This window comes from Aquila chrysaetos, chromosome 4 (genome assembly GCF_900496995.4).
Source record: "Aquila chrysaetos chrysaetos chromosome 4, bAquChr1.4, whole genome shotgun sequence".
Classification (NCBI taxonomy): Eukaryota; Metazoa; Chordata; class Aves; order Accipitriformes; family Accipitridae; genus Aquila; species Aquila chrysaetos.
Genome location: NC_044007.1, coordinates 15,813,220 through 15,825,975, shown reverse-complemented (window position 1 = coordinate 15,825,975; position 12,756 = coordinate 15,813,220). Strand labels below are relative to the sequence as shown.

Genomic DNA, 12,756 nt, shown 5'->3' with positions numbered 1-12,756 from the left:
CTAAAGGCGTCTGAAATGCTCTTGCGACCGTTAGCTAAATATGTGTCCACAATTCCCCCTTTTTTGTTTTTCCTCAATTAACACCTGCTGTATTGCCCTTTGCAAAGATCTATGAACACAATTAATTAAACACGGTAAAAGCAACATTATACCTAATAAAATACATAAGAATAAAAGAAACTCTGATTTTTAACAAAGATACAAACCAACTCCTAAGTCCCCATCCCGCAGCTAAATGCTCTAAGCCAAAATGACAGCTTTCTTAATTGCATTAAAGCTCTTGCAGCTCCTTCTTGCCTCTGCAGTTCTGTTATCCTGTTTATTAACTGCTCCACTGTAAGTTCCTCATGTCCGTTGTTTTTCTGGTGGTTCAAAGTCCTTTCATACTGCAGCTGTCACGTACTCCGGCCCACTCATGCTAACTGCGGCCTACTTATGCTAACTCTAAATAATCGGGCTCAAAGAAATGTCCCCCATTTTCCATGAAATCTCCCACAATTCCCCCTTTTTGTTTTTGTGCAAGCCAAGTTACATGAAATGCTTTTGCAATCATACGTTCAACTATTTTTATGACACATGGTACAATCATTACAACTGCTAATATTACAATTAAAATAACTAAGCCATGCATAAGCAAATCTTTCAACCATCCCATAATTCCCAAACTTGCCAGCCATCCACTTAACCCTGTGTCAGGTATCATGAGCCTTTTACTGTGAATCATATTGAAATCGGGTGTTAGTAATGTAAGTCGTCCGAGGCTACATGGCCTCCCGTTAAGTTTCGATGGAATTCCCCCCCACGCTCTATCCCCACAAATTAAAAACATCCCCGCAGGTAAAGCAGCTGGAATAGAAAAAAGAGCGTGATATTCTGGAATAGATATAGTTACACCAAGCTGTAGCATTTCTATATACAGGCAAAATAGCATTTACATTCTGACCCTTTCGAGTGGTGTTATAGTGTAATTAAACATCACACAGGCATTCATGATGACTGATCCTAACAACTCTAACTCTTGAGGTTCTTGCATTACTTGAGGCAGGTGTGCATACACACTGTCCCAGTTATCGACACAGGATTGTGCGTTAGTACAAAGAGAAAATTCGGGCATGGGATCTGGCCAGGTGTCTAGAGGTAACCCCACCGAACAGGTAGAAAAAGGGTTTTCAGGGGTAGTGACAGAAAGACATATAGCTTCTTGATGCGTTATGTTCGCCAAAGTTACCCATACATTCTGTTTTGGTTGTTGGATTGTCCATTCTTCACTTATGTGTGTCACCCATAACAGGCCAAATGCAGCGAGAAGGAGTCCTTTTAGGTTCAGCGTTTTTCCAAGGATGTAACGACTGTCCAGGGTTTTACCCACTTTGCTGGTACCCATCTTGTTCCATGATCTGTAACAACACAAGCATAACCTCGTCCCCAGGTTATTAATTGAAATGGTCCTTCCCATACATTTTTCTCAACATTTTTAACCCTAACTTGAACGTCACTATTAATGTCAAACAAATCTCCTACCATGCCTTGCACATGTTTTACAATTGGTGGTACACTTTCACCATCTGTCAATTTCAAGTAATTCAACACATATACAATTTTGTTCAATCGTTCGTGAGGAGCAGCCATCTGCTCTCCCCCTTTTTGTTTTTGCAGTTGGCATTTCAAAGTCTGATTCATGCGTTCTACAATTGCCTGGCCTGTAGGGGAATGTGGTATACCCGTGGTATGTACAATACCCCATTGACTAAAAAACTTTTGAGTTGTCTGTGCGATGTAGCACGGCCCATTGTCAGTTTTTATTTGAAGTGGAATGCCGTGTGCTGCAAAAGCCGAACGCAGGTGTCACTGGACATGTCGACTTGTTTCTCCTGTCTGCGCTGTTGCCCATACAGCTGCAGAAAAACAATCCACAGACACATGGATATATTTCAATTTACCAAACTCAGGTACGTGTGTTACATCCATTTGCCACAATTGTAAAGAATGCAAACCTCGTGGATTTACGGCTCCAGGTGAATTTGTTCCCACAAGCTGACACTCAGAACGTGTCTGTGTAATGGCTTTTGCATCTCCAATGGTTATTCCAAATTGTTTTGCAAGTACCTTTGCTGATTGATGAAAAAACCCATGTGAGATTCTAGCTTGTCCTAGCTTATCTGGTGAAGGTCCCGTCCATGCATGAGTTCCAATCTTGTTACATGCCTCAACCATATCAACAAGGCTGGCATCTCTGGGTAACGCCATCAAAAGCTTTTTACAGTCAGCATTTGCATTCTCTACGGCTAATTTTAGTGCCAAGGCATTCTGAGCCTCCACACTCGATACTTGTTTAGTGACTGCATCTCTTAGTCTGCCAATGAAGGACATGTACGATTCCTGGGGACTCTGCTTAATCTGCATGAACGACATAACATTTCTACCCTCTTCTGGCAGAGTCATCATTGCTTTAAACGCTATTACTGAAGCAGGTCTCAAGGCCTCTGTGGGAAACCTTGCCTGTAATCTTGGATCAGTAAATTTGCCAGTCCCAATAACGTGATCTATCCCTATTGCCTTCATGGGGTCATCATCAGGTCTATCCAAATTTTTTATAGCAACTTCTTCACACAGTCCCCTCCATCTGTCTCTCCACAACATTTTCTGAGTTGGCTTTAATAGCATGCTGGCTAATTGATCGCAATCATACGGAGTCAAAAGTTGAGCTCCGAAAATACTGTCGAGCAGCGCTTCAGTGAAAGGAGCCGTCAGCCCATAATTATGGACTGACTTGCGCACTTCTTTTATCAAATTCCCTGAAAAGGGATTCCATTCATTTGGATCATTTGCCCTCACTATAACAGGATAAGCATGAAGAACGACCACTCCCTCGCTTGCTGCTGTCTTACGTATTTCTCTCCAGTAACTTCTCGGGTCACAGCCCAAATTTTCAGCTACATCGTAACTTGGCGTTGGTTTTTCTTTTTCTAAAGAAATATTGTCTCGGGGAGGTTCTGACCAATTATCATCATCATCAGGTAAAGGTGGATATAAACCCATAGACGGCTTAATCGGGCGTATTTCTTTCTCAGGGTTTCGTGGTAGAATAGGTGGCAATGCCTTTTTTTGGCTCCGGTGTATCTTTCACTGAACCATCCGGTAATGTCATTTTATGACAAGTACAGTCAGAGGGACAAGCCAACAGTGAAGAGCAGAACTCTTCAGGCCATTAAAGGAGCTGCCCAGGAAGTCACCCTGAAGAGGGTCAGCCTGAGCTTTGCCTCTGATAAGAAGGGGGAAACACAATTATTGTATCACAAGATATTTGAGGGGGCGTATGGGACTGTGCACAACTTTTTATGGGATATCAGCAGGGGCTTCTGGGATTATGTAAAACTTCCTTCACAAAACTGGCCAAAGGCAGGGAAAGGAAGGATCAGTGTGGATCTAGGAGGACATGTGGGAAAATGGGGTGGAGAGGGGCTCACATATGAACCAGCAGTGGTCAGTGCACTTGTCTGACTGAGCTCTTTGCCTGATCATGGCAGCCTATCCTATCTTCTTAAGCCCCTTTCTTGACTAGTTATCTTTCTTAACTAGTTATCTTTCCCCAGTGAATTTAATCCTGTGGATGTGTAATCTGCTAGCAGACTTAAGCTGGAGTAGCCAGTGAGTAGGAGACACACATACATGCACAGACAGGGTGGGGAACCCAAGGTCCAGGCATAGATATTAGATGGACTGAGGGTCCATGCAGGTATTTGAGGGAGCTGTGAATGTGGGTGTGCTGGTGAGTACAGGGAGTGAGGGCGTGTGAGTGGTCACTTGGGAATTTCAGCCCTGATCAGCTGGAGAGGGGGAGCAGGACTTCACTATCTGTACTTACATTATATATGATTTCTGGTAGAGTTGTATGTGCTGTGGTAGTCTGCATGGCTGGCTGTTAAGTGTCCTCTGTGTGTGCGTGCATACGCTTGTCCAGGACACATGCAAGCCTAAGAACGCTCCCGGGTCCAAAGAGTGTACATTCAGCAGCCAGGAGTAGCAGTCCCCAGGTCCTGGAAACCACTGGATTCAGCAGCTCCCATAAGATCCTTAGGCATATTTTTAAAAAATCCACTCTACAGATGGCTTATGGGAATAGTAAAAGAACTGAACTTGAAAATAAAAGAATATGGTGAATTTTATTATACGCAAAATACTGTCCAAATATAAAAAAAAATGCTGAAAAAACTGTACTTGTCTGCACTGCTATAGTATTCTTACAGTCATTACTTCTAACATTTAAAATTTATTAAAAAGAAACTTTAAAAGAATTGCATAGAAGTGAAATACAATTTACAGAATGGTACTGCAAGTAGTTTATCATATAATTAATGCTATCTTCTGCACAATGAAGAAAGATAAATCTGTGCTGCTGTTTTGCCTGCTAGCCAGTCTTCTGAACGTATTTTACAATACCAATCACATTACAACTTGTCTGTGATGATACTGTTTACCAACTGACCAGGGAAAGAGTATCTCATCACAATGGTATTTAACGCCCTACTATGGATTATATCCTACTTTGAATTTAGTTCAAAATTATGACGAGTTCAAGCTCTCATTTACTTGTTTCTCCTTTTTATCTCCATTCTGCAATAACAGCCGTTATCGTTGCAGATTCCGCATTCTAGCTGAGATGTGGAAAGTGTTCTTAATAAGGAATCACTGCCTGTCTTTGGGCAGTTAATTAGTCATCGCCACCGCTCCCCCCCCCCCAAAAAAAAGAAAAAACTACTTGAAGAAAAAATAATCATCTAATTAGGCTTTACTTTGGAGTCTTGCTGAGTGTTTTTGTCTAATTTTTTAAATAATGAAACTATGCAGTTAGATAGAACTGGGACACCACGCCAGTATGGGAATACATCGGCCACAGGACTGCAGTTTAATAAAGACCAATGAATTCAACGTATCACTTAGCTCACAGAGTAAGGCATGTATCCATGTATGTCCATGATGCTCATGAGCATGCTCAACTGTCCCCGGAAGACAGCTGGAAAGAAGGATTTAATGACAGAAAAATGCTGTCAACAGCACAATCAGATCCCACGAAAAATACTCTCAATCGCCTGTTCTTCACGCTTTTCATCTTGTAAGTACATTTAAACATGTGACTTTCTAGAATAGTAATCAAATGCATTATTTTTCAGTTTCTCTTAACAGTCACTAACCTGCTTGGAAGCAGGTGTTTTCCATGTCTATTTGCTAGCAAAAAGACCAAGATGACAGGTGGGTATTGGATTAAATGACCTTAGAACAGCCTGACCGATTACAGCTAACTAGCAGGTACCTGCAATTTTTTGCTTGCAATATAGCTGTCCCTGGCGGAAAGATGTCTCCCATTGTACCTGGATAGCAAGACAGACGTATCCAATTATAATTTCGGTGGTGTTAAGATATCACATCCCTTTGCCTGCCTAAAATGCAGTCATTGTTTGGTTTCTTAACTGCCGGATGTCTGGCGTGAGGAGTTTGTACAGTCTAGCTTTCTGAATGATAGCCGCTTCCCCGGACTACAGCGAAACTAAATCTTCTACTTGTCATGGAAAAAAAGCAGTAGTAACACATAGACTACATGCTTTTCAACTTGAGTTTTGTGCACAGAGCTTACGTTGACGTAGCCAATACAGGCAAACAACCTAAGCAGGCATTGAATAAGCCTTCCTAAGAAAAGCATGCCAATGCGTGATTGAACTACGGTCCCAGGGACAGCAGTTGTAATTTAACCATCACAGTGAATCAGAAAAAAGTGAAGTCGTGTGCACTTCTGATCTCGGCGAGCGGCAGGAGCTCGCACGGCACCCCAAGACAGACGGTGACGAACTAGTCTTCACGCAGCCGGCGCGAAGCGCCAGATGGGTGAGCCAGGCCCCTCGCAGGCCTCACGCAGGGCGGGCAGGCAGCACAGCCAGCTCCCGCCGTCACCCACCGGAGGCGCCGCACGCCGCCAGCCGCGGCGGACGCCAGCCCGGCCCATGAGGCGCAGGGGACCCGCACGGGGGCTGCGCCTGGCACCCCCCGCACCGAGAGCGTACCGGCGGGCCGGGCCGGGCCCAGCGGGGAGGCGGCTGCAGCCCCCTCGGGCCCCGGGTGGGGGCGGTGGAAGGCCCCGCCCCAGCTTCCGGGGGAGCCGGCGGCCGTTCCGGGCGGCGGCGCCATGAAGCTGACGCGGCAGAAGCACGCCAAGAAGAACATGGGCTTCTACAAGCACAACTTCCACTTCCGCGAGCCCTTCCAGGTGCTGCTGGACGGCACCTTCTGCCAGGCCGCGCTCCGCAACAAGATCCAGATCCGGGAGCAGCTGCCCGGCTACCTCGACGGCGCCACGCAGCTCTGCACCACCCGGTAAGGCGCGGCGGGGAGGCCGCCGGGCAGCCCCAGTGCGCATGCCCGGGGCGGGCGGGGGGCTGCGGACCACGGGGGGTGGGAGCCCCAATGCGCATGCCTGGGGGGGGGGGGGGGGGGGGGGTGCGCGCTCTGGAGTCGGAGTGTGCGTGGCGCGGTGCGCATGCGCGGGGGGGCGTGTGGTGGGTGAGCGCGGTCCCTCCGCCTCTCCTCAGGCACCACCGGCGGGCCGGGCGGGCGCCGTGGGGCTCTGGGCTCGCGTGGTCATGGGGCCGAGGGCGGTAGCTGCGGTGAGGAGGTAGCGCTGCAAGGACAGGAGGTTCTGTCAGTTCCAGCTGCCTTTCCGAAGGTGGCAGAAACTGGTGAGGGATGAGGTGGGGCGAGGGGTGACCCCGGTGCGTGAGGGACGCCTGGGTGGGCCCCTTCCCACTCCCAGCGGCGTCGTGGCGAAGCGAGAACAGCAGAGGCAAGCTCAGATCTCTTGGGCAGGGGGGGGATTGCTGCTCGTATGGAGTTTCAGCCTGCCTGCAGCGGATTGTTTCCAAGCAAGAACAAGGATGTGCTAGACGAAGGCGTGGAAGTAAAGCATGCACACTAAATATCTAAGTTGCCGTGAAGTTGCCTTCGTTTTTACTTGACTTTGTATATTGCGTGTGGTAAAATCTCCTTCAGTTGGATTTCTGCAATGACAGAATAGCCAACTGCCCGTCATGGAGGCAAGTACTGAAAATATCAGGAAGATGTATACCCTAGGCTACAAAATTAAACACTGAGCCTTCTTGCAAAGCATACAGAACTGGCCCGTATTTCTAAACAGTATAAAGTATCAAGTCATGACCATAGCTGTGAAAGGTTTGGGAATCACTTTGATCCAAACTGTATTCCACTCATGTCTAAATGTCACTTCTTGCTTTTTTCTTTCAGCAATATCTGTTGGTCTTTTTGACCTGTTTTTGCTTAGGGCAGCTGCATGAACTCATTTTCTCTGCTCTCAGAATGCTAAGTTGGTGAGGCAGCACCTCAATGACATGACCAGAGCTTCCCTGAGGAGATGAGCTGGCTCGCTGTGAGAGTCTTTGCAAAAAGAACAGGCTTAAGTCTCCACAAAGACTGTCCTCAAAGGCTAAACTTCCTTCTCTGGAGAGAAAAATAGTTGCTACCATATCCTTAAAGCTGTATTTCAAGGCCATACATTCCTACCACTGTCCACATTTAATAGTAAGACTCAGTGACCAGAGTAAGTTAGGTTTCATCTCCTGTTCATTTCTGCGTATCCAAGCTAACATCCTCATATAGACTGCTATGCTGTCCTGTGTGAACGTCTGCTCTGAGTGCTGCTAAGAGGAGGATTTTAGGTTTGCATTTTATTCTCTAATTGCAGTGCTGTGGAGCCATAAACTTCCAGCTTTTTAATCATAAGGACAGTCTTTTTTCTTCTGCTGCTTGAGTTGGTTGGATTCTGATAGCAAGTTTGAAGCAAGGTGATGGACGCTAATAGAGAGTTTAACTTGCATGCAGTGATTAATCAGTTCGTGCTAATTCAAGTAATTTTGTTAAGTAGTAGTTCACATGCTAGGTGATATCTGAACATAAATGTAAGAACTTGTCACTGATATGAAATATTTTTAAATAATTTGATATAACTTAATGTTGTTACTGGTTAATCCTGTTTGTAACCGAGGAAATCTTGCTGACGTCTTCAGATGGGCTACTGCTTTCAGATTACTGGGTGCCATTTACAACTCTCAGAGCCTGAACAACTGGGCATTGCTCATTCCTAATTAACTCAGGTCAATCTTTTGCTGGTGTAAAAAATGTGTAGCTATTTCCTCGTTTAGAAATCATTATTGCTTTGGTTTTCAGATGTGTTCTAAAAGAACTGGAATCACTGGGTAAAGCACTGTATGGAGCAAAATTAATTGCCCAAAGATTTCAAGTTCGAAACTGTTCTCACCACAAGGATCCTGTGAGTGGTTCGGCCTGTTTACTTTCCATGATTGAAGAAGGCAACCCTCATCACTTCTTCATTGCTACACAGGTAAATGCTCATGAGAAATGTAACTCCATTTCATTTGAAGTGATGCTTTGATACCTAAGGATAAGGAAACCTACAGAAACCTCGGTTATGAGATTTTTAAATACCTTGTGGGAATTAATCTTGTAAAGCCTTACTCGCTCTTAAATGTGTTTGCTAATTATGAAGTACGGAATCTTTTGTCTTACTTGAACAACTAGATTTTTTTACCCTAGAAGGATATTGCTTAGTTTAGCAGAAAGCGTAGAAAACATACTGACTACCTCTTGACATGTAGGAAAACAACTGATGAATCTTTATTTGCATTTTGCTTGTGTGTGCATCCCCTGCCCCGAACTGTTTTGCACAGTAGTCTTAAAAGTGAAATTAAGTGTTAAACGACCATGTAACTTCAATTTTAAGAAACCAAGGATGTTTTAACTAAAGAATAAAGATAGAACTTGTGTACAAATAAGAAAGGCAGGTTTTTTTCTTATGTCTGTTATTGGGACTGTGTGTATAAATTATATACAATATATAAAAAATGGTTTACAGTAGAATTCTTTATGTAAGATACAAGGAGTTTAAAATGACTTGTTATAGAAGAAATTATGTTACTTCTTGTGAACTTGTGGACTGCATATCAATGAACTGGGACTTTTTCCTCAAAAAATGCAAGTATGCTTATACATGCATAAAAAAAAGGAAACATTAATAAATTTTCCATCAGAAGTACAGCTAATCAGAAGGAGAGAAATTGAAATTTAAATTGCTCTGAAAGGCACTGCCATGTATATCTGCTAGATTAAGTTTCTTATCTTTTTCATAATGTAATTTATCTTCATAGTTTTGTATTAAAAGTAGGTGCATTTGAATTGCAAATACCGTTTAATCCCAAAATATTGACTAAAATACTTAATTTTACAGGACCAGGATTTAGCAAACAAAGTGAAAAAGAAGGCTGGCGTTCCTCTCCTCTTTATTATTCAGAACACTATGGTGCTAGACAAACCTTCTCCTAAATCTTTAGCATTTGTTCAAAAGTTGCAGACAAATCAGCTTGTTCCAGAGCACCAAAAACAAAGTATTGTGCAGCTTAAAGAAAAAGAAGGACTGGCAAAGCAAGAAGGTGAAAAGAGAAGAAAACGTAAAAGGGCAGGCGGCCCCAATCCTCTCAGCTGTCTGAAGAAGAAAAAGAAGAAAACACAGGAGGGTCAGGAGCCTTCTGCTGAAAAGAAGAAAAGAAGAAAAAGAAAGCGAAATAGGGTTAACGCAGAAGCCCTGCAGTCAGTCCAGAAGAATGAAGAAGAATAAACTTATCTTTGTAAATAATGCAGGACTTGAAGATTGTTTGAACTTTACAAAAAGAAAGGTTAATATGCAGTTATGTGAAATCAAGTTGTTAATATTAAAACTTATTTTTATGAGGTGGTACTGCTTATTACTGCATCTCAATATTTGCAGGTTATTGTCCTAGTAATTTATTCTGTTGTTTAGTAATTGGGTTTGTGACAAAATATTTAGGAACCCTTGTGTTTCATTATTCTCTCCAGCATCTTGATTCCTGCCAGAGTTCACACGATTGGTCGCAATTTTTTAGAAATGCTTCTTGGGTTTCATAATGGTTTTGGTGGGATGCTAGACTTCTTTCTTATTGTAGGTTGCTATTCCTACTAAAACTAGTTTTGACAGTTGTTCTGTTACAGAATGTGGAATTGACCTGAAAGAGCATAGTATCTTTCTTACCTGTATTGTTTGAATACAAAAGTTAACTCTTTTACAAAGTGACCAGATGCCCTTAAGAAGGCCCTTCCAGCCTAAATTACTCCATAAATTCCATGTGAGTCTGTTGTTCGTGATCTTTATTTTTTGAGAAGATCCTGGAGGGCGTGTGGTTGTGTTGATATTCCTGACATCATAATGGTATCTCTAGTGTGTCTAGTTTATCTCTAGTTTATTCTTCCTTTGTAAATAGGAAGAATGCAGCTTGAAAGTGCTGAATCAAAGCACTGGCTAAGACCTAATGCCATCACATTATATATAGCACAGCTGTGGAGGAGTCCTGAAATACAGCCAGCTGATGGTGATGGGACTTGGACCCTGTTGCAGTTTCACTGTTCTGTGAGGTTATGAACAGAATAGAACTGGGTTGGAGGAGGGAGCTGCCAAAAATGTTTCAGCTACCTGATTTATTTTTTTTTTTAGTAGCTGTTTCCTGTACCTTGCATGTTTGGTGGCATTAGGAGGCAGAAGTGAGTGACTGGGATGACATAATAGAGGGGTATGCAGTTGAGTGCGTGCTGTGGCACAGGTGTGCTGTAACAGTGTTCCCAGTCACCTCTTACCAGATTTTTAATTTTTCTAGCTGCATTTCTACTTAACCAAGATGTAATTCTTAAAAGGAAGGCTTTCTGTTTCTTTACCTGCATGAGTCTAAGCCATGTTTTTTAAACAATCCTTCAAACTGTATATCATATGTTTGCGAAGTAGTTCTCATGTGCGTTATCTGCACAGGTTCTTGAATGTCTGGAGTATGTACACAGCTATAATGTACGATGCTTTCTGTTGGCTTTTCAAATTACAATGACAGTTGTTTCATGGGGTTTGAGAAACCAGCTTGAGTGATGGGAGTTGGCCAGTCTTAGAGGAAATTGCAGGGTCATTCCCTGGAATCTGCAGAGATTTCCCTCTGGCCAGCGCAGGAGAAGTACATCAGTGTTCTCTGTGCCTGCAGCACGGAAACCTACTGCTGCAGCCCCAGGTGGAAGCGGTTCCTCGCAACACAGCTGTTAGGAGTGGCCTGTGCCTTTATTGTTCCCTACAAGACACCACATGCACCTTGGAAACTGACTGGGAGAGATGGAAGCAGCAAGGAAGGGAGCTATACTCACGATGAAAGCTTTAATTATCATTTAAAAGTCGTGCTCATAGTGGTATTGTTCCTACATTGATTGCTAATAGTCCTGAGGAGAAATTTAGTAACTCCTAGAAATTCCTTAATGTAGCATATTTGTTTAACGTATATTACCTTTCTCAAGCTGTCACATTCCTTGTTCTTCACTTAATTTGGGCACAGTGACATGTTAACGTACTTTTGCTTCCCATTCCCCCTTAACTATTGTATTTCTTCCTCCTCCCCAAACCCACCTGCAGAAAGCACTGCTCTAAGTAAAGCATGGAGAAAGCAGAGATGGTTCATCTTCAAAATCTCATTCTGCGTGAAGAGTATATTAAAACCAAGTAACTTTACTAAAAATACTGTTTTTAAAAATTGAGCAGAAGACACACCCTGATTATTTACAATAGTCCCTTTCAGTGCCGTTGAAACACAAAGCTTAAATATACCTTTCTTTGAAGACCATAGACAAAAACAATTACTGCAAAAAAGAATGTTTTGACAGTCCTCTAATGACTCCCACCTTAAGGAATTTAAAACAATATTTATTTGTGTTTCCTTAGTATTTTGCTGACACAAACTGAGTCATGGTGTTGCCATTGGGAAGAACTGGAATGAAAAGGGAGTGAGCTCTTAAGAGAAAAGCTGTAAAATTGGTCTGCAGCATAGCTGCAGCTCTCCTCCAGCAAGGTAAATAATTTCCCTTGCAGTTTTGGAAGAGAGCTCCTGCCCAGGCAACAAGCAGAGGCAATCAGACCATGTGTTGTTACCATTTTGAAATTTGAAAAAAAACCCCCACCCTAGTTTCCAAGTAAAACACACCCGCCAGGCCCAAGCTGACAGGCTGTATTTATGTCGTTACATCACTAAGGTTAAGATCAGCCTGTAACACCGAGCCCAGCTGTCGTGCGCTGGCTCTGTCCAGGCTGGGCTCTCGTAGCGCACACCGGCGTGGCTGCGGGCGGACGGCCCCGTGCCGATGCTCTCTGGCTGTTCTGGCTCTGCCTGCCAGGATTTGGTGGAGGTTTAGCTGGCCCAGGCTAGAAACCACGCCGGAGTCCCTCTAATAATTCAGCAACGCGAGTCACGGGGAGCGTCCCTTGGCGTTGTGTAAAACACTGCTGTGGAAGTACCTGCAGTGCTAACTTTGCTGTTGTAGGTGTTCAGCTCCACGTTCTGCCCAAAGCCATCGTGGCCGGTCCTGCTCCCTTATTTGTCAATAAGTGGTATGGAGATCTGGCCACATCTCTAGTATAGACAGGGTTCCCAATGTGACTTTTCTAATAAAGTTTAGGATTGTTTTGCTGTAGCGTGTCGGAGGGACTGGTTTTGTTTTTGAAACTACAGATAGCCAGAGGTAAATTAAAAGGAGGTTGAGCGAAAACTTCTTTGGGGCTATTGATTTCCTGTTTTCTCAGACAGGATAAATACATAGCCCGAATCCTAGGCAGTACCTCACTAAATCTTTTTTTTTAGAAAG

At 43.6% G+C, this 12,756-nt stretch overlaps 1 protein-coding gene across 2 annotated transcripts; it reads left to right on the top strand.

Annotated features, from left to right (window-relative positions):
- The first annotated feature begins 6,117 nt into the window (after window positions 1-6,117).
- UTP23 (UTP23 small subunit processome component) lies at window positions 6,118-9,807 on the top strand. Of its 2 annotated transcripts, none has more exons than XM_030012525.2 (3): window positions 6,118-6,366; window positions 8,230-8,404; window positions 9,308-9,807. In XM_030012525.2, the coding sequence occupies exons 1-3, from the start codon at window positions 6,179-6,181 to the stop codon at window positions 9,692-9,694; spliced, it is 750 nt and encodes a 249-aa protein (XP_029868385.1). In that variant the 5' UTR covers window positions 6,118-6,178; the 3' UTR covers window positions 9,695-9,807. The 2 variants fall into 2 exon arrangements, with proteins under 2 accessions (XP_029868385.1, XP_029868386.1); XM_030012526.2 differs by lacking the exon at window positions 6,118-6,366 and adding an exon at window positions 6,739-6,951.
- The last annotated feature ends 2,949 nt before the right edge of the window (window positions 9,808-12,756 follow it).

Excerpts from the sequence above, each read along its gene's own strand:
- UTP23 (XM_030012525.2), top strand. The coding sequence starts at position 6,179 with ATGAAGCTGACGCGGCAGAAGCACGCCAAGAAGAACATGGGCTTCTAC. Across the intron at positions 6,367-8,229 it reads ACGCAGCTCTGCACCACCCG|ATGTGTTCTAAAAGAACTGG; the intron begins GTAAGGCGCGGC and ends TTTGGTTTTCAG. Across the intron at positions 8,405-9,307 it reads ACTTCTTCATTGCTACACAG|GACCAGGATTTAGCAAACAA; the intron begins GTAAATGCTCAT and ends TTAATTTTACAG.